Here is a 22373-nt window from a genome sequence, read left to right on the forward strand (position 1 = left end):
AAAGAAGAATGTAAAGTTTCATGAGTCATCATCTAATACAACTCAAAAACTACTTAAAGGATCCAAAACATTTCAGATCCCTTCAATGATTACTGTAGTTAGTAAAACAAGTACTTGGCTGAACTTAATGCAGCCACCACATTATTGTTATCTGACTGATTCTATAAACAGCCAGTAACAAGTGGTCATGGGAATTTTACTGCTGGAGATGAATTTCAAGTTGCCATGAATGACTCTCTCCCATTGCTCTGCTAAAACACAGGCAGCACTCTTACCCAGAGACAGAGAGAGGGAGGAAGAGAGAGAGAGGAAGAGACGGCACTTACAGCATACAGAAAGAGGTAGAGAAAGAGTTTGAGTGGAGAGAGCGTGAAGAGGCCGAGTGTGACAGCACCGAATGAGAGGAGGAGGAGGAGGAGGAGGAGGAGGAGGGACTGAGTGGAAGGGACAAGGGAGGGAGAAACAGAGAGGGGGACGGACCGAGAGTGAGCAAGGGGAGGGAGTATCAGAAACGAGGAAAGTAGATGAGAGGGAGAGGGAAACTGAGGGAGTCAGGAGAAGAGAGGAGAGCAAAGGGAAAGGAGAGCAAAAAAAAAAGAGAGAGAGGAGGACAGCTCAGCAAATCAGCCCAGTAGCATTCCTCTCACAGCTGCAGTGATCTAGGCTGGGAGAGGAAGTTTATCTCGCCAGAAGAGAAAAGAAAAAATACAAGAAATTGTATTTTTATTTTTTTCTGTGGGTGAATAAATCGGAGGACTCCCTGGAGAGGAAAGGGAACATTAAGAAAGAGGAATCAGAGAGCTTCTGCAGCCTCCGAGTGTCCTCCAGGGGAAGATGGATTCAGACTCCGGAGAGCAGAGTGACGGAGATCTCTCTCCAGGTAAGCCCCAAGACCATTTCTGCAACTACAACATCAGTTTCTGACTCGGCGTGGTTACTAGACCTTAAGCAACACAAATTGAACTGTATTAGTTATCCAGATGGTCAAGTGAGCTCTTTCTTCCTGATTTCCAGTACGATTTCAGCATTTTTATGAGGCTGTACCTTCATCAACTTTACTATTTTCTTAACAATGCAGACTCCTTGCACTGATCAGCAGTTCGCCTACACATATGAATACTAATTTAACGCCTCTGAAGTCAAGAATCCCACCAGTTTCAGCTTTAAGAGTCTTTCACACTTTATCCAGTATCTGTAGCCCATAGCTGCTGCTGTGAGCTCTGTGAGCTGTGAGCGTGGACACTCTGATGCTGGTGACTGGCAGAGCCTCGCTGAGTGTGCGTATGAAAGCCGGCTCAGTCACCACCAGGAACAGGCAAGCTCCAACACGTGCAGCCAGTTTGTTCATCAACACATCCAGCTACAGAAGAGAGCACAGCCTCCCTGAACGCTAAAATCGTTCTCTTCTCAGTGTTGCACTCAGGGATAATGAAAATGTTTTAGAGTCACAGTTCACTGAGGACAGAGCAAAGATTTATTGCAGTTAACAGCTGGACTCGCGCATTAAACATACAGATATACACACACACAGACAAAGTTAGGAGTCACCCATTGGATATTTCCCAGCATTCCAAGCTTGTGGGCAAGTTCATTGAACTGTGATCCTGTGGAAAATTCAAGTCAGGAGATGAAACAGTCTCCTGGAGATAAGTTTGAGTTCAAAGATCATGAATCAAATGCGTCTCCAGGAGGTTTTCATAACTCAGCGCAGCATACTGGAACAGTCAAATACCTGCACTGTATGTCACCTAGAACTGAAACTTTTCCTCTTTGCTCCTTGATGTAATCTCTGTAAATATTCACACTGACGCACTTCATGAGTTTAACGTCTATTAGAGAAACTGTGGGCTCCTCCATCATGTGTTTGTACGGACTGCCCTTGGATACTATTAGCGGATCTGCTGAAGGTGTCCGATGATGAACGTATAATTTATCAGGGCATGTTGTTGCCCCCGGGTAATGATTGTTTAATAAAGTTGATAATGGTGTGGCTGTTTGCCTGTTTATTTGCCAGCTTGGAGCTTTATATGTTAATGATGCTCTGTTGAACTCTGGCCATCTGTCTGTCCATCTGGCCCATTGTCCGTCTGTCTTTTGGTCCATTTGCAAAGGGAGAGGAACTTTAATATGAGCTTCAGACACATCCTCGCTAGGCGATGGCATATATGTGTCATCAGCTAATTTCAGGCAGACAGATCAAGGTTGAAGCATCAACCAGGACTGTCATATGAAGCATTAGTGCAGAATGGCCAAGCCAATCTGCAGAGACAGACGCTTTATCCATTTCACTTTCATGTGAAGTGATGTACACTGTTTTCCAGAGACTGGGCCAGAGGTAAATCATGGAAACATGATCTGCTAAAGCGTCCAGCAATGTAAAGTGGCCAACTCTTTGCAGTGTAAGAGGAATTAACTCTTGTAGGCTTGCCTGTCTTCGGCCTATGAGAACTATGTTACACATGTTGAAAAGGGTGAGGGTGATGTGAGAGCAAAAGCAGAATGACATTTTTCCCGGTCGAGAGAAAGCAAGAGTCTGACTCATACCCAAAATGCATGGTGCTTTGTGGTTGTGCTGCAGCTTCTACTCTTCAGTCTACTGTCAGCGGAAAAAAAAAAAAAAAAAAAAACTGGAATGGCTCATGTTATAAGGTCAAATGACCCGACAAAACCTGAGCAAATGTATTTTGAAAACAGGTTTATTTTGAAAGCCCTGCTGTACACAAACATGACCCTTATTCCTGGATATGTGGATGAGGGATGTGTGATTGATCCTAAACCTTTTAATATGTATTCTGGCACGAAACTTCAGCGGTGTAAATATTGAAGTATTTTATTTCAGGTGGCTTTGAACCTTTAGCCTTCTTTTCCGCCCTTGAACTGTTAGTTGTTGTTAGAGAGTGAGTTGGTCATTTTCTAGACTTCTCTGCTTCTCTAAATTCACCCTTAGATACTAAATATTAGTAATATTTCCTACATTATATCACTTGCAGTTGCACCAACATCCCCTCACCCTATCTTGTATTTTTCTTCAGTTCTACATTTCCCATAATGCCCCCCAAAAGCCCCCAGAGAACACACCTGACCTCGGTTCATGTAGCCGCAGGTTATGCTGCCTGCCAGCGAAGCTCATGAGGTTGTATTCTCAGCATAGGAAGTCAAAGGCAACGCATTATGGCTCGAGTTCAAGTGGTTTAAGTCATGAAAATTTTGTTGCTAGGTGACTGGCAATAGATATACCATAGATAAATCATTATCAGAGATTTCCTCTTGAAAAGTCTTGAAAATAAAGACAACATCAAATGTAGCTGGATAAAGCAAAAAAATGTGTGGCGTATTTTATTTTGGTGGAAAAGTTATTCTCTTTCCCTTCAGGTGAATGTAGGTTGTTTTACAAAATGTTCAAATTGCATAAAATGTCTTGTACTTGGATTAATCAGGGCTGACACCAAGATGTGGTCCTTGCTAGTGATGCTCCTGCAGTGACAGCTTTTTTTATTAGTTGAATTTTCAGCCTAAGTGGAAATTATTCAGCGTGACGTCACGTAATTTATGTTCATCCAATTATTTCCCCGCTAATGCAAGAAAATCTACAAAAAGCACAAGAGAACTGTTTCAGGGGAGACTTGTGCAGTATAGTTTATGACAGGTGATCACGTGAGACTCAGGTGTCTGTAGCTTTTGTTGTGTTGAAGCGCAAAGAGCAGAAATACACTGAGCACTACTGTACAGTAACTACTCTGAAAGAAATACAGTTAAGACTCTACACCCACACACACACACACACACACACACACACACATATAAACAGACACAAAAGCTCACATTTTTTCCCATAATCATCCAGTCATCCAGTCATGCAGCGAGCACGCCGCTCACCATTTCAATACCAACAAACTGATTCATCCAGTAGTCCTGTCTTTCCTTCCTGTGGTGGACTGGAGACGACCACACCTAATTTCTGAGTCAAAACGAGGCTAACTGTTCACACACCTGCTCTGCTGGAGGACTGTTGGAGAGCACATCACAAAATGTGTGTGCAGCAGAGACTGGACACTTGCATTTTACCACAAACTGATGCTTCAGGAAGTAATGATTTGCACAAAATCCTGCATTCTGGTTTGAGTTATTTGTTACATTAGTTTGACATTATGTTGGAGGACAAGTGAGTAATCAGCCCACGGCCTACTTTTTGGCTGATTCATCACGGTGATGCGACTGGCTATAACACCATAACCAAATGCAGAGTGATTTCCAAAGAGTTCAGATATATAGTGCAGAGAAAAGCTGTCTGGCTGTTGTAATAACAGCTGTGAGATTCAGAAGGGCATGAGGGCTGTTGCTGTGGTTCTACTACAAACACAAAAACTGCAGATGTTGTTTGATGACACAACTGACGTTTAATCTTTAGCCAGGTAATGTTCTTCAGCACTGACATATTCATATACTCACACACTCCACAGCTCTGTTGCCTTGATTAATTTCCTCAAATGCAAACTGCCACAAACACAAAAAAAAATGCTGCTGCATCAGAGACGACAACGAGTATCATTCAATCAGAGGGGAGCTTCTTCCTCATGATTTCCATGTTGGCAGACCGGCCACATGCTTTACACATGAGAGACAAGCAGAGCAGGCGAGCCCTGCAGACACTATAACACTCGCATAGACCAATAAACGCGCACACACATTGAAGCAATGCCCACACGCTTCTTGCTCACTCCCTTGGTCTTGTGCTCTCACAACACATGCATCTCTGAGTTTTTTTTTTTTTCTCCTCCGCCTTTAATCTGGCCCACAGATGGGGAGTGCTCAATGCACCCTAGTCCTCTACACAGAGAGAGAGAGACACACACACATACACACACACACACACACACACACACAAACGAGACACCAGGAGCTGGTTCTGGAAAATTGTAACATGAACTGAGAAAAAAAAAAAAAAAAGAAGAAGAAAACAGAAGTGAAGCTGTAAGTGGAAAAGGCGACTCAGGAGAAAGTGGTTTTTCCTCTAGCTGCAGTGAAAGACAAATCCTAAAACTCCAGGTCCAGGTCCAGGTCCCTGACCGGTGTGTGTGAGTGCATTTTCCCTTGTATGCACATGCATGAGCTGACAAAATAATACTGTGGCATTTCATAGTGTTTGTGGGACATTTGGAAAGAGAATTGTTTCCCCACGACTGAGCCATTACTGAAACATGGACTTAGACCACAGAGGCATTTTGACAAGGCCTCATAGACACTCAGAGGAGGAGGAGAAGGCTGTGGTTTTACTGGAGGGCCAGTCGAGGCAGAGCAAATAGTCGCAGTGGCGTCTGGTGTGAGAGGCAAACTGTTTGAGGGAGGGAAGTGTGTATTAAGGGAAGGCTGGATTGGCGTCAGTGGAGCATTGAGCCTGTACAGGTATCTAGACCTATGAATGCTGTACGTGTGTGTGCTGTGATACAGGCGATTGTATTCGTGCTGTTTTATTTCGTCATTTGAGTTGACTTAAATTTATAATCATTGCTAGAAATTTCTGAGGAAGTATGTTTCTTTATTTAGGTCTGGTTTGTGGTTTCAACTTAGACTTTATTGTTCACACAAGTTTTCGCCATTAGTGCCTGACGCGTTTGTGGAAACCACTGGAGTCTGGGTTTCTCTTACCTACCGTCTCCTAACATGACCTTACCATGCAGATTATTTCAAATTAAATGGAGACTTTTCCGCTGCCACTTACCTATGATGAAAGCAAAGAGGCAACAGAAAATGAGTCAGAGTGGGAGGCAATTACACACAGAGCTTTTCACACTTAACAGTGGCACAACTCAAATAGCTGTGCTGATTATAGCACTATAAGATTGTGGTAGGAAAAAGTAGAGTATCCATGTTCAGCATAATATACAGTATCACAACAGTTAGTGGAGCAGTATATCACTTTAAGCTGCTATTACTTTAAAACTATTTGTTTCTGGGAGGTAGGAGGCAGCAGGACAGTTTGAAGTAGAAAATATGGCAATTATGTTTGTGGGTTTAGACATTTCATGGGCAATAATTGCAACAGAGAGATTTCACTGGGATATAAATTAACTCATGGAAGGATTCAGTTCCAGCTGGTAGTGGAGAGGGTTAAACTGAAAGAAGGAATGTAGTCACTAAAAGTCAGAAACAAATCTACAAAAGTGAGTGTGTGTTTATGTGAATGTGTGTGTGTGTGTGTGTGTATGTGTGTGTGTGTGTGTGTGTGCGTGTGTGAACCACAGTTATTTCCTGGTCATTAGTTAGTGGTGGGTTGGCAGCCAAGGGAGCAGCAGCACTTTGGTTTTACACTTAAGTGTGTCATGCACAGAGAGGGCCTTCAAGGCCAAAGTTTAAAGTACATCCAATTTTATAACTACAATCAAAGCAGGAGAAACCTTTTAATTGATGCAGCATAGACAGACAGCAGAAGCCCTGCCCCCTTTCCTGGCTAACCTTTGCTCCCCTTATGTTTATAACTCCATGTTGATTTCTCATTGAGGGTTTATGTCATCTGTCTTCAGCATCTATCACCGTGCTGGCTATTGGAATTCAAACATCAGTCTTCTGGGAGTAAAACAACAATATATGACGCTATATGACGCTGTTGTGATGCTATCATTATCTCATCCACTGGAGTGTAGTTGTTAAAGGAGCCATTTGTACGTTTTTCTATTGCTACATGGCCAACATTAGCATTAACAGCCATTACTAGTCTAGATGAAACGTTGCGAGTTCAGCATCAAACTTAATTTCTTTACTCCCCAACACCAGTCTTCAGCGGTGGAAAGCAACGGCAATGTTAACTCGTCTTTATCACATCTTTTCTTCAAACTGAAGTTAGCACGCTAACCGCTAGCCCCAGCCCACCTCGTCACTTTCTGATAGCGACCCACTGCAGCCTCCAATCTGCTGTGAATACGTAGTGCTGCTCAGAGGGTGTATTATAACCTTTTGTAATGCAACAATCACCACCATCCTTCTGCTGTCAAGAAACCACGTCCAGCAGCAGAGAAAACTTACACATAGTCTCTTTACATGCTAAATGCTAACTGTTGTATAGCAAAAGTCACCTAGCAGCTGTTCCACTAGCTTCTGTAACTCAGCTTATAAATCAGCTTTTCTTTCTTTATCCTTTTTAAAAATGTTAAAACATGAGGTTAATGATCCACATTCTAATATAATTCGGCTCTACAATAACACGTGCTGCTATGGTCTGGTGTTGATGTTCACTAAAGGCCGCTAAAAAGTACAACAACTAACTAACTGCATGACATACGGATGCGTTTAATGTGGGCTGTACTTTTTGTAATTTGCACGATTACAAATGTCACTGTGATCCTTTGAGCGTCCCATTAGCCGCTGGCTTGCTGTCAAAGCCTCATGGGAACTGAAGTTGTGGACTGCTAAACAAAATCATTGTCAGTTAGAAATTGCGTTCGAGGTAAATCGCTGGCTGGATTACATTCAGATATGTTTTTTTTCTTTTTTAAATGATTGAAGTCCTATATATTTTTAACTGCACCGGAGTCATCAGCAGGTGGTTGGGATGTACGGTGGGCATTCAGAGTTTACGACTGTCACACCAGAGACCAGGGTTTGCATCCATGGTCCTGTCTGTTGTTAGGTTTAGGCTGCAAAAGCACCTTGATTAGTGAAAGATGGTGGTTAAATGATGTTGTGCCTGAAGTTACTGAACATTTTCTGTATTAAATTAGACTGCAATCTTTCACCAACCGTAACCAAGTGCTTAACATAATTATACATCCATTCATCGTTTATTCAAACATAATCATAAAAAGTTATAATGCTGTCGTCACTACGAGCAGATTGCACATTATACTGCAAGATCGGTTATTTTGGCCAAAAAGGAGACAGGGTTGCTGTATTAAAGAAACTCTCTTGTCCAGTATAGTAAATATCCTCGTAACATAGGTTAAGGACAAAGAACTAGTGACGTGTTTGTCATTATAGAAACCCATTGGAGCCGTTAGCGGTTAGCATGCGGCCGTGCTATCTCCCGAGAGAGTTTTCACATGTCATTGCGGTGACTGTGTACATCCCCCCCTCGGCCGTCGCCGCTGCAGCCACAGACCAGATCCATAGTGTTGTCTCTCAACTTCTAAACCAGCTTCCCCATTCCCTCCTCCTCATCTCTGGGGACTTCAACCACACGTCCCTGTCCTCTGCTCTTCCTACCTTCACCCAGTATGTGGATTGTCACACCAGGGACAATAAAACTTTGGACTTGTTGTATGCTAATATCAGGAATGCATACACCTCATCCCCCCTCCCCCCGCTGGGACGCTCAGATCACAACGTCCTTCATTCCAGCAGCTGTCAGACTCCACAACTCCTGCTCTTCCTGACCATGTGCAAACTTGCACTTTTTCATGTACATATCGTGTGTATTGTGTATACTGTATTTATTAGTGTATATTTGGTATATTTTTGTTGTATATTTCCATAGATGTTTATTCTATAGATGTTTTGTTTTTTTTTCTGCTGTGGTAAATGAATTTCCCAGTTGTGGGATAAATAAAGTTAATCTAATCTAATCTAATCTAATTGTGTTGTGGATGCCAGTGGTAGAGAAGACAGCTCAGCAGGGACTGGGGCTTCAGCTCTATATAAGGTCAATGACTGACTGAGCTTCATGAACCGAAGCCTCCCAGCGCCTCATTTTTGCGTAAACTCAGTGAGAGCGGGTGAACTAGTAAACAAACCAGGAGGCCAGAGTTATGGGAAACGCTGGCAAGGCCCGGATGATTGTGCGTGTGGGTCTTTGCGTGCACATGTGTGTCTCTTTGTAAACGATGCCACAGCATGCTGAGACTTGGCCGAGGTCTATGAGAGGGGCAACTCACCCAGGGCCGGAAAACACTTACTTCCTTGCCACTCACGCTCGGCTCAGTGTTGTAAATCTGGTGAGAAATGGCCAGAGAGGAAGAGACAGTCAGAAAGGGAAGAGAGCTTCACGGATGTAAGACAAAGACGTGTGCTACAGTTAGGCGCTTAATACAGCTGCAGATGGAAAGAGGGTGAGAAGATGTCTTTGATGCTGTGTACGTCTGTGTCTGACGTAAACGGACTCTGACAGGAGCAAGACAATCAAAATACGGACATATGATTTCACCTCTCTTTCTTTAACACCCCCACCTCCTCCATCCTTCTCTCCATCACTCCTCCACGCTCCTTTGAGATGAAGTGACACATCTGCAGACGTTCAGAATAGCTGTGATTGAATGTTTTCATCTGTGCTAATTCAGAGTATTTTTCAAGCAAACATATCTGCTTTTTCTGCTTTCTCCAGTTCACGTTTATTAATCTTGACTGAATGGTGTGAAATGAAAATGTACATATTGCCAGCTTTGCCCACCCCCGTCCCTCTCTCGCCCACTTTCTCTCTCTGTAAATAGCTGTTTCTTTATTTCAGATGGAAAAAGTTAAGCAAACTTTCTGTCTGGGTTCCAAACCAGATAAAGTAAGAAAAGCCCCAGTATTTTATCCTCCTGTGTTTTTTATTAGGCCTCAGTCTCACAGTCTGTCATTACATTTCACACACAAACACACCCACCCACACATTTGCACCAACTTTCTATAAATAGAGTGCCAGTCTTTTATGAATCAAATAATTCCGAGAGATGGTTAGTGACTACATTTTCTTTCTTCCACAGCTGCATTTTGAAGCGATCACATGTCAATCAAACAGCAGTTTCTATGCTCTCTCGTGTTTCCTTGCCTTTTTCCTCAGTGAAGATTGGCTGTAGTTGGAGCTCCTGTCTTTGTTTATAGTCACAGTGGTTATCCATTCAGTTCCTCTTCACTGTATCCCAAACAAACTGCTTTTGAAAAAGTAAAAAGCATCACTTCCTGTGTACCAAGCCTGGCCTGGCTCTTTAGCTGCACAATGGCATACCACAGCTGGTGGAGACATTAACTTTACAGCAGAGGAGAGGTCAAAGGGCAGGGAACTCACAGGGCCCTGCAGGCCACGCTGTGCCCAAACAGGATGTCCTGTATACCACTTCTCATCCTCTGTGGACCAACAAGCTTCTCTGGTCTTAATAACGAGGAGTGACTGTGATGCACGCCAAAGGCAGAGCTAAAAGGTGGAGGTCAAATCGCTGATCTCTCTCCCCTTCTCTCTCTCTACCCACTTTTCCCTCTCCAGTTTCCTTGTGACAGGCGATCAAGCCAGCGGCACATTAATCAATCAGACATATCCTGCCACTGCCTCATTTCGCCTCATCTCCTCGGCTCAGCTCTACAGGGATATGGCCATTAAAACTAAGAGACAGAGAGAGACAAAGGAAGAGATGAGGGATGGAGCATTAAATAAGGCTGCTGCAGCTAAAGGCAATCTGTGCTTGTGTCCCTCCTGAATCAGAGGGGCTCTTAAGTGCTTTTTCCCTGGATTGTTAGTCATAGAAGAGACACTTAGACCAGTCCTAGGATAAACACACTTAGTCGTTTCAAACACTGTATTATCAGACCTCTTCATTACAGCCACATTAACACACATTAGTTTGCTGTTACTGTGAAACACCCCCCCCCCCCCCAACAGGTTTGTTTCTGTGACTTCCATTATGCATTTGTGAGAAATGCCGATTCAAACCTTGTTTTGCTGCCCATTGCCCCCATGTATTCCAATGATGACCAATAACCAGTACATTGGCCCATTTACCATATTCCATCTTCATTTACGCTGCTTGTCATGCCTTAGTTCTGACTGTCCCATTCAATGAAATCCATCTTTCTTTTCACTAACTCTTAAGTCAAGAACGGAGCAAGAAAACATTTGAGAGGGGTTTATTTGAAGTTTTGTAGATCACAAAAACGTTGCAAATGTTTGAATATTATCCAGAGTGATCCGATCTACACCATCCAAATCTCTCTTAACATCCATGAGACTATCTCTTAAAGTTTTAGTATGCTTGAAACAAATGAGTGTGAAAGCCGGAAAGCAAAAATATTTCTATAAGTTAAGAATAGCCACAGTCAAAGACCGACTAGAGCGCATGTTAGAGAGGTGTGAGACGTGATAATTGTTTAAATATGGGAATAATGGCACACACTTTTGGACAATCTTTGCTCAAAGGCATTCACTGTGTTTTCCTCTTTTCTTCACACAAACACGGACAGAAGCAGTTATGTAATTTTTTTTTTTTTTTTTTTTACAGAGCTAGAGGGAGATGTTCAAATCTGACAAACAGTTTTGCACACCTGGCCAATCGCTGCATGAAGTGGCTGGATTGTCAATTTCAGATACTGTCAGACACGACCCGCCCAATTCAGCTGTTTATTGCATTTTCTAAAGCAAAATAAATGAAGCACTTTAACATTATTATTTTTACTAGCATCGATTTGTTTGCTTTCTTGGTTATTTTTGGACTTTATGGTGTTCTCTTGACGTGAATTTATGTTTCCCATGTGGTTTTTGTACCTAACCCCATCTATGTATAAAATAAAAACCCAGTTCAAGCTGAGACAGGAAACACCTGCACAAAAAAATTCATAACATATATTTGTCTTGTTGTATGATTTTCAGTTAACAGAGCGCCTTTTACAAGCCTTGGGGATCTATGAGCAAGATAAATCTGTATTTCCTGCCATTACACTTTCTTACAGCAAAGCATGAGTTGGCTGTAACCTGTCCATTCCAGTTTCAGCCAGGGACACTAAAAGATCCACATCTACACAAGGGAATGAACTTTAAACTAACTTCACACAAATGAAAGTCATTAAGGTATTAAAATGGAGTTATTTATTAACCCTAGAGGTCTGAATGCCCCTCTACATCCTGAGCAGCTGTTAATAGCACGGTGAATGACCTCTTTCAGCAGCTGACTGCCCTTTGGAAACTGGCTCAGAGTCAGATTTTTACACGTCATGAATAATGCACATCAAGGCACTACACTGTACCATGTTTCACTGTCTGTCTCTCAGAAGAACCCATATCTTTCTTGTCTTCATCATCCCCAGTTACTTTCATCTAGATATATACACACACACATACACACACGCACGCATTACATCAGACAGAGTGTGTGTAGGGGCGGTATGTTTGAGTCATCTTCTGATTTGCGCAGTGGGAGTCAAAAATACACCAATACGCAGCCTTTGCATGTCCAGAATGAGTGGAGGAGAGACATGAAATGACAAAAAAAAATAAATAAATTTATTCCACCGCCTGGATACTTCTACAGCTCCTTTCTTGTGTATGAAGGCCTGCATCAAGATACATCTTCAGATACTCTATTTACTCCATTTACTATATGTCTCTTTGCATGTTTGTGTGTGTGTGTGTGTGTGTGTGTGTGTGTGTGTGTGTGGGGAAGTGAAATCGCAAAAGTGAACTGACAAACACGGTAAATCAACAAATCAGAAGACTGCAGCCTCGAGAGTGACACTGGAATATAAACACGTCTCTCCTCCAGCTCCACTAGTCGAGCTCTGCTCTGGTACCAGCTGCCACAACACACCATCCTCTGCTCCCCACTCCAGTCCACTCTCTTCTCAGGCTTGTTTAACCCTTGCCCTGCAGGCTATTAAAAACCCCTTTGCTATTGCTGAATGACCCACTCCGTTGTTTTCCTCAAGCGTTGTATATGCAGCCAGAGCGAGTCTGCAGCGACTCCTTATTGGAAAGCAAAGCTAAAGGAAAAGGCCAAGCCAAAAGAAGAGGAAGTCAAGCTGTCATCCTTGTTTTCTTCTCCTTTGCGAAGAGAATTTCCCCTGACATTTTGTAGGTATTGATACTTACACTACACTGTGAAATGGCAGCGCTGATGGATGACCGTTTTTTATTACTCAAGGCTTTTCCTGCACTTCTTGCCACAGCATGAGCACAGAAGCTGGCAGACTTTAAAGGCCGTCTCGTGTGTGAAATATGAATGTATGCAGCTACTGCAGAAGTCCATCTTTACAGTGCACATGAGGCAAAAGGGGATTAGCAGTGCGCAGCTGCTCCCCTTATAAAAGAAAATATCTGAAGAGGAAAATGTCTGGAAAATTATTGCTATTTTAGCTTTTACAGGGTGCAAAGAATGGCTTGGCAACCACTGATTGGAGATAGCCAGCCTATTCAGTTATACAATACATTACTGCCTATGAATGGAAAATAGGTTGCAGATGGAAAGTAAATGTACAGTGAGGAATTTTGGTGATGGCTACAAATGGGTATGAGGAAGCTTTGCAGAGCTCAATAGCTTCTTTTTTTTTTGTCACTCACCAAAAACCGCCCAAACCTCTCCTGCCTTTTTGATCTAGGTTGTCTGTCAGTTTGGCTGTTTGAACTAATAATGGTTAGAAGAAGAAGTGACGCGCACAGGTGCTGAGCAGTTTTTCTTTTTTGCTTTTCATTCTTCTTATTTTCCCTTTTTGACTGTCAGATGCTCATTAATGCTAAAATCCAACCATACTGGAAAGATTGCGTACGAACACCTTGTCTGTTGTGTGAGCACATACAAGCACGTGTGGTGAACGTATGTATCCGTGTCTATCTGGCAAAAGACAAAAAAAACAAACAAAAAAAACAACCATCCCATGCACCTGTGCACAGAGTGACCTGGTTTTGTCAAATACTAAACATGAGCATGTTGTCATTAGCAACCCCAAACAGAGACGCTCTGATCAAGTGTGTGTGTGTGTGTGTGTGTGTATGAAACCTGATACAGTCAGGATCAGGCAAATCAGAGAGAAAAAAAAAACTAATTAGTGGCTGCAGAAGTAAATGATTCAGAGCTCTCCAGGCAAGGGATATTTTAGTTTCTTATTTTTATTAGTTTTTATCTAGATATCCTAGCTTATTTAGTTCCTTAATAGTTTTTGGTTGTTTGTTTTGATTTTAGCTAATTTTTATCTGAGTATATGTGGTAGTTTGTGGTAATTAAGATTTCTCAAATATAGCAGAAAAAGCATTTGTTTATGTTACATACTACCATATATTGTCTTATATAATGCATTATATATATTATGTCTCGCTATTTTAACTTTTGTTCATTCATATGAATTAATTCTATAAATAGATGCTGACATTTATATTTAGATAGATTTGTTTTTTAATTTAATTGTAATGTTTTTTAAAATCAAATTCATTTTAATATTTCTAGATTACAAATAGAAAAAAAAGGAACAAACGGAAAGGAAAAAAAAATAGTATCCACTGTCCATATTACATCAAACTGTCACATCACTACCACTTCATTATATATCTCGGATGTATAATGTGCAGGTTTTGGTTCTATTAAACAGTGCATCACATGCTAATCACTCCATCATCTTTACATACTGTATATACAAATATATACACATTTCATCTGGCTTGGCTTTTATCTTAGTTTTAATAATTACCTTGGATGGTTGGTGGCTTAATACGGATCAGTTCAATTATTTCTATCAATATCTTTGATCATCACTATAAATAAGTAATCTTTCTCCTAGATCGCGTTGATCTTGAAGTTGTTTTTTCTGTTGTGGAGACATGAAGCCCAACAAACAAAAAAGCCCCCCCCCCCCCCCCCCCCCCCCACACACACACACACACACACACACACACACACACACACACACACACACACACACTTCAGTCAGACATGTATGTTCTGCAGCGTTCCGGCTGATAAGCCCACAAGTGCTTCCAGCGTTGACTCGGTAAAGGCCAGTCGGTCTTCATCGGTGTTAGCTGCTGGTCCTGCTAATGGCTCATTCCTCTGGTTACTCTGGAATGAGACCAACACAAGCCTCAGGACCCGTCTCACAGACCAGCTGCCCAGCACACTGCAGAAAATGTCCAGATTAGCGAATCATTTCATCTGGTGTGGAGTCGAGTACTTGAAATAAATAACACATCTACTGATGGGCCAGGATCAGCTAATTAAACTAATTATTTTTCTTTTGAATTCATTTTCTAGATGATACTGTGGTGATCTGTAGTTTAGAGAGGTTTTACCATATGGTATTTCAAATGACTGATTCTTGGTATTTCAAATCGACAGACCACAATGATTCTAAGCATGCAATATGTAGCATAGCATAAGTAAGCAGGGCACCGAAGTCACGCTTGTATTTGCTGATTGATTGGCATCAGCTGCTTCATTCATGCCGCAATATCAGCGGCTCAGTGACTAGTCATATCCAAACATACTAATGCAGGTGGACAGCACAGACATTATAACTTGACATTTGATTCTCTAAGTGCTGCTCCTGCTACAGCTCTCTCCACCAGCCCAGCCTCCTCCCTATGTGCTAAAAGAATTGCTTATTTAAATAAGTTCATGTGCAGTGCAGTGACCGTTTATTAATGCAAAACTTTTTTTCTTTTTTGGCAAAGACTGGCTTTTCACTTTCTGGCAGAGAGTTAGCTCAGAAGTTCAGTACCACTTTCATATCTATTTATAATACATAAGGATACAGTCAGCAACCAGTTAGCTTGGCTTAGCACAAAGACTGCAAACAGAGGGAAATCACTAGCCTTTGGCTCTAGACAAAAGTAACAACTCCACTTATGAGCACAAAAAAGCAGGTTGAAAAAAACAAGTTTGCTGTTTAATGAAGGGTTATGTGCCGGACTTCTTGGCCCTGAGCAGTTGCCAGGCAACCAGCAGAAACTCCTGCAAGTTATTGGCCAAGAAATAATCCAACACATAACCATCCATAAAATGGGAAGTTGACATTTTTTAATTTCTGTTTTTGTTGGACTAAACTATCAACATGTTTTGGAGAGCTGTAGAGATGCATGTAGGCGGATTCTCTCACCTTTGGAGCTCGGCTAGTCAGTCCTTGTGCTAAGCTAAAATAAACAACTGCAGGCTGTAGAATTACATTTATCGTATCTGTATCGATTTTCTATTTTGTATCAGACTCTGCGCCAGAAAGGAATAAGCATATTAGCCAAACTGTCGATCTACTCCTCTAAGAGGGGGATTCATTTTCCAACAGAATCCTTGTTGCTGCTCCTTTTTGTTTTTGTTTTTTTGCCATTTTGCTATAAATGGTCACTGCCTTGATACAAGGCTCTGTGATTGAAAAGAACATAAATCAGCCCCGATGGACATTTTTTGCAGTGCGCCACCTTTAGCAGGGCAGGTTTGGCTGGTCTCCATGTTCCACACTGGATGTATGTTCTGATGCAGCGCAGCAGAAACTGTTGACTCAGCCTTCTAAAAACATCAGGCGGAACAAAGAGAGACTGTCTAGTCAACAGCCGCGGCCAGAGAGCAGCGAGCACCTTACTAATCCTGATGTTAAAAGTAAACTTCGCCAACTCCCAAAACACTCTTATGTAACCGCTTTGATGGGCTGATGGCTTGCGCGACTGGCCCTACACTGGTGGAGAACTCTGCTCCCAGTTTGTTTTCAGTGTACAGAGAACCCACTTTATTCTGTGAAAACGTTACACTTAAGGACAACTGATGCGGAGAGAGCAACGAGCAGGCAGGAGGGAAAGTGTTAGAGCAGGAGAGAGATAAGTGACGGGATGGACAGTTGTCTGGCCATCTCTCCCGACAGCTTGGTCTGTTCTCTAACTCATTCTGACACCCCGGTTCATACATGTCACTCATCTCAGCCTCTGGGTGACAGGCTGTACGCGAGTGTGCGAGAGAGCTTGGACTTCTCATGTGCACCCTTATAATCATCTACCCTTATTTACTGTATGTGCTAAAATCTCCAGCCAGACTCTGAATCACCCACCACCACTCTGACTCACACCTCGAGCAGCCTCGTGTCTGTTCTTCGCAGTATTTTCCCCCCCACACTCCTGCGTCTTTGCTTACATTCTTCACCACTCTGGGACGCACAAACAGACTTGAGACAGGGGTCGAGGCAAGTGAGTCGATAGCCACCTGCTGGTCCTCAGAAAAAGGCTCCAGGGTGTGTGGTGGGGGGTGGCAGAAGAATAATTATCCCAGTTTTAGCTCTGCACTAAAAACAGAAAAGATCCCATCCGTTCCTTTTCATGCAGCACTCTTCTGAGTTATAACCTAAACCCATCTTTGCAGTGATAATCACAGATCTTGGTTATTTCATTGCACAGAAGAGAAATTCATTCAGAGAGCGACTGGTCACACATACTGGTGGGATCCAAAACCAAATAGCCTGCACGACCATTGGTCTGACAAGGCCGGCTTTATGGAGCAAGCTGTCACCTTCATCAGTGTGCCAGGGTTTCAGAAATCTATCCAGTTGGGTTTCTGAATATCAGAGGCTCACTGGAACAAAGAGCTGCTTCAGAGAAACAGGAAATGACAGTGACAAAGAGAGCCTGTTGATGAGAGGCACAGATCAGCCTAATGAAAACCACAGTTATATATCCTGGTGTTGCTATTCAAATATCATGGAACCTACTGTATTACTGTTGTGAAGCGTTCATGCCTGTTATCTGTTCATCATCTCACGGCATAAAGTTTACATCTTAAACAGCAGCCTGCAGGGATGAGACACTAACTCGTCTCTCCCCGACAGATGTTGATTGTGTCAGTGACGATAGATTTGCACTATGAACATCCTTCATCGTCCTTCCACACATCCAAGGACACAGAGCAGTAACTTACAGTATATATTTTTAATGTACATGCATTTCTTGATTACTTTCTCAGATTAGTCATTCTAATTCACCTAAAGCTGCACTAATCAATTTTTTTTTTTTTTAAATCACCAATTGATCAAATGACGTCATGTAATATGAACAGAGTCGCTCAGAGTGAACACACAGAGAATTATCACCTAACTCTGAAACTCCCCTCAGCTCTGCAGAGTTTTAGCATCTTTCTGCTTATTGTTTTGGTTCTATGACCTGCAACTTAGAGGGTTTGGTTCAATCTCATCTCTCTCATTAACTTTGTTTATATCCGCTGCAGACGGATGTTGCCAGGGGAAGAAAAAGCTTTGACAGACCCAGTGTTCACTATTTTGCCCAGCAGACGGACAAACCCAACAAGTAGCTCTACACTACAGTCAAATACAGTCTAGAAAAGCAGAAATGAAGGTACAGTCAGTCTCAGACGGAATATCTGCACACAAGGCAATCGCAGTGCAACGACTGTTCTCGTCTGTGGTTCCCCGCTGGTGGAACAATTTACCAAATGCTATCAGAGCAGAGGCGTCCCTCTCTATCTTCAAGAATCTCTTGAAAACTCCTCTCTTCCGAGTGCACCCTCTCTCCTAACACCTCCAACACCCTAACATGCCTAAGTAGCACATAGTATGCGCTTTCGGTGCAGTTCTTTACTTGATCTCCTTGCACCTATTAAGTAGATGTAGTGCTTAGTACTTATGCCAAGATCTCCCACTGCCCTGAAGCTTTAGTGATGCCCCTTGTAAGTCGTTTTGGATAAAAGCGTCAGTCAAATGAGAAACTGTAAATGTCTATTAAGAGTTTATTTGCTCTCAGTTTGCTTTTTAACTTGTTTTCCTAATAGGACAAGATTTGATTGAACTCTACTTTTAGTAAACATTCTGATTACTTTAAAGAGCATCATGAGATTGGGAAAGAACTGATTGGTGAGTTTATTTATGGGGATTACAGTCAAGATTACACGCTGGAACATTAGAGACTAAACTGGTAACTGTTGTTTTAACTCAAACTGCTTTTGCACATTTAGAAAAACAAAGGAAATCTTACTCCTAGTCCTAGTCAAAGAGTTCTAAGTTATTGATATATATTTTTTACTATTCAAACACACATTTAACACATGAAAGATTCAAACAGATAGACTAATAAAATACATAGAAAACAGGAATGGAATATATGTGAATATCGATATCTTGGCGATCATCTCTACCTATGGCTTCCAGATATGGTCCCCATATAGACTATTATTAACTCTGTAGATAAGCTGTTCAAAAGAAGCCGACTCCTCTCTCCATTCATTAAAGCTCACATGCTCTTTTGACTTCCAGTGTTTCAACACGAGGATATAATCATTCTTTTCACCCGTCTGTTTATACAGCAGACTTAAAAATCATACAAACAGTGGAAATGTTGATTTTAACACTTTCAGAGTTAAACAATCCTCGTAAGTTCTTTCTGCAGGTTTGACATCTCCATATGCACCCATCCACTCACACCACTTTTGTCTAACATACAATAGCTCCCACCCCCACTCTCATGAAGTTGTACAAAGGAGCAGTAAAAAAAAAAAAAAAAAAAAGGATCATTAGATCTTTTGTATTGGGGAAAGGACTGTAGACAAAGACATTTGCCTTATTAGTTGTTAAATGTCACGGTGAGATAATTATATGTACATGAAATGTCATTTAGCTTCAGACCAATGTATGAAATGTCACTTCTGTACATTCACATGAAATGCCACATATTGGGTTTCTCCCAATTGTTGTGCAGCACTCAACCTCTTTTGTATGTGTGCATTCACACACACACACACACACCCACACACTCACACACACACACACACACACACACACACACACACACACACACACACCTAATGATGTGACAATGGTGTGAATTCTGCATGGTCACATAGCTGTCTGTTTAAATAAAATTATAATGACAACAAAGCAGGTGTTCCTCTTTGAATTTGGGCTCATCTGCTGTTATGTGCTAAGCCCACTGGGCAATGACGCCCCCAGACACACTCTTTTTCTCTCTCTTCCTCTCTCTCCGTCTCTCTCTGGACATAGATGTGGAGGAGGAGGAGGTTGACAATGTGCCCAAGGAACAGGAGGAAAAAGTGAAGCCCCTTTCCTTGGCTTTAATCATAATAGGAGTTATCTGGTGTGTAATTTGTAGCTGGGTGGCACCTAAATAAAACCCCTTTCCGTCCTCCCACTCCTCACATTCACAAAGACACATGTTAGGCTGCTGGTATCGCTGTATGAGGACACACAGCCTTTGATGTTCTCCTCTGTGATAGATTGAGGCTGCAGTGGGACATAGTGCAAAACTGTGATCAATCTGAGTTTGTACAAAAACAGTGTGCAAAGAGGATCTTATCTGTGTAGAGCTGTTTGATGTTATCCAGGGCAGATAGTCATTCCTCCCATAGTCAGCCCGCCACACCACTGCCAGCTCCAGGAAGGACGCCGCCCTGCCGTAGAATGTGGCTGCACCGCGTTTCATCTACTCAGCTTTCACTTGTTCAGTCTGTGCTCTTTATTGAGATGACATTAAATACTGCTCCCAACTTTCTTGTTCTACTGAAGTTAGTTAAAGAAACAAAAAAGCAGCTGAATAACTAAAGAAATCTATACTTATGATCAGACTTTTTTGGTACACAGAGTTTTTCATGGAAGGAAAAAGTAATGTGAGTGAAAACTGGAAAAAATGAAGGATCCCTATTATTATTGCAAAGGGGCAAGAGAGTTTCAAAAGCTTTTTTGTCCAGATGGAGGCCAACTGTTACATGTAAATATATTTAAATCTAAGGGTGGTGGTAGAAGACCAAAATAATAACAAGTACAGAGCTGCATTTTTTTATAATACAAACACCCTGCTACTACTTAGAGAGCATAGTCATCCACAAAGTCACCCTCCATGGGACTGTTTCCAATATTCACTGTATTTATGAACCCCCCCCCCCCAAAAAGAAAAAACACCAGGTTTCACTCGTACAAATAAAATAATCACGTCAGCCAGAGAAAAAGACGAGCTGGTAAACACAGTGGAGCCTTTAGAAGCTACAGAGCCAATTTGTCTCAAGAGTTTGTGTACACAAAATGGAGCTAAAAGAAAAGTGAATATTAGATTTACATTCATCAGTTGGACACAAACATAACTCCAAATAAATGCCAATTCACCATATCACATGTATAAGGTGATAGTAGCGAATGTTGTCTCTCCAGCTTGTTCTGCTGCCCCCGAGTGGACAAAACAATCTATTAATACTGCTTTAAAGTATCAGGACATGACAAGCTGCTACTTCAGTAACATCATTATTCCAATGTTTTGTTTGTTCAGTCCACTGCTCCCTTAAATAATTAATGCTAGTCAAGATTTCTGACCTTAAGACTAACCTCACACCCTTTGTCTTTCTCTGTCTCCCTCTTTTCCTCTCTCCTCAGGACAGGAGAGCTTTAACTCTCGCTCCCTGGCCATGCAGGCCCAGAAGAAGATCCTGAGTAAGATGGCGACCATGGTGGTGGCCAACATGCTGACTGATGACACGAGCAGCGAGATCTTGGATGAGCTCTACAAGGCGAGCCGGGAGTTCACCAAGAGCAAGAAGGAGGCCCACAAGATCATCAAGGACGTCATCAAGATTGCTCTGAAGATCGGCATCTTATACCGCAACCACCAGTTCAGCTCTGACGAGCTGGACACAGTGGAGCGCTTCAAGAAGAAGATGAACCAGGCGGCCATGACGGCGGTGTCGTTCTACGAGGTGGAGTACACCTTTGACAGGAATATTCTGTCAGAGCTCCTGCTGGAGTGCAGGGACCTGCTTCACACCCTGGTCGAGCAGCACCTGACAGCTCGCTCACATGCACGCATCGATCACGTTTTCAACCATTTTGCCCACGGGGAGTTCCTGGCCGAGCTGTACGGGGACGGAGAGGAGTACAGACTCTCTCTGAGGAAGATCTGCAACGGCATCAACAAACTGCTGGATGAAGGAACGCTTTAACCTCTCACACACGACCTCTTTCACTTCTAGCTCTTTCTCTCTTTCTTGCTGATCTCGCCTGCCTCCATCTATTTCCTTTTCACCTGCTCACCCCTGACCACTCACATCCTCTGCCTTCTTTTTGCTCTCATCTTCCTGAGTCTCCTGCATCCATTTCCATGGAGCTAGTTGTAACATCCTGATGCGGCGGTTCAGTGAGGGAATTTTTTTTAGACTGTCTCTCCACTCAGTGGATCATTGCTGCGCACTGGGACAGCCTGTTTCACGTTGTATGCATTCCAAGTGATCACCTTTGTCTGCAAAAGTGTACTGTACCAAAAAAAAAAAAAAAACATACATTAGGTATATTTGGATATGGAAGATTATCAGTAGTAGTGATTGGTCCCTCTGTGTGTGTGTGTGGGTGTGTGTGTGCACATGTGTTCGTATGGGATTTTCTTGAATAATGTGTTTGTACATAAGACAAACTATGACATGGTGTGTGTATCATGTATCTGTGTCAATCTTCTCTACAAGGGTGTAACACTTGTCTTTTATTAAAGATTTCTTGTAAACATTATTTTGCAGTTCTTTTGACAACAATACCTCCATGTGAGCTGGGAGACAATATAGGACAGATGGGTTTGTTCCTTCTTGTTGGTAGTAATAATTCGCTCCCCTGACTCATTTCTTAGACAACATATGAAGGAAAGCAATCATCTGCCTGCATGCAATCCAATTACTCTCATAATAATGCCTCATTTTCACTGAAACTAAAATACCCAAAGATTTTGCTGCCTCTTTTTA

General features: G+C 42.2%; 1 protein-coding gene across 1 annotated transcript; it reads left to right on the forward strand.

Moving 5' to 3' along the window:
- The first annotated feature begins 508 nt into the window (after window positions 1–508).
- On the forward strand, window positions 509–22146 carry tnfaip8l3 (tumor necrosis factor, alpha-induced protein 8-like 3). The gene is made up of 2 exons (XM_056383354.1): window positions 509–880; window positions 21025–22146. Exons 1-2 carry the CDS (start codon window positions 835–837, stop codon window positions 21585–21587), a joined length of 609 nt encoding a protein of 202 aa, XP_056239329.1. The 5' UTR covers window positions 509–834; the 3' UTR covers window positions 21588–22146.
- The last annotated feature ends 227 nt before the right edge of the window (window positions 22147–22373 follow it).

The sequence above is a fragment of the Seriola aureovittata genome, chromosome 1 (assembly GCF_021018895.1).
Source record: "Seriola aureovittata isolate HTS-2021-v1 ecotype China chromosome 1, ASM2101889v1, whole genome shotgun sequence".
In the NCBI taxonomy this organism is placed as follows: domain Eukaryota; kingdom Metazoa; phylum Chordata; class Actinopteri; order Carangiformes; family Carangidae; genus Seriola; species Seriola aureovittata.

Coding starts and splice junctions, on each gene's coding strand:
- tnfaip8l3 (XM_056383354.1), top strand. CDS start 835: ATGGATTCAGACTCCGGAGAGCAGAGTGACGGAGATCTCTCTCCAG. Junction 881..21,024: donor TGACGGAGATCTCTCTCCAG/GTAAGCCCCAAG, acceptor CTCTCTCCTCAG/GACAGGAGAGCTTTAACTCT.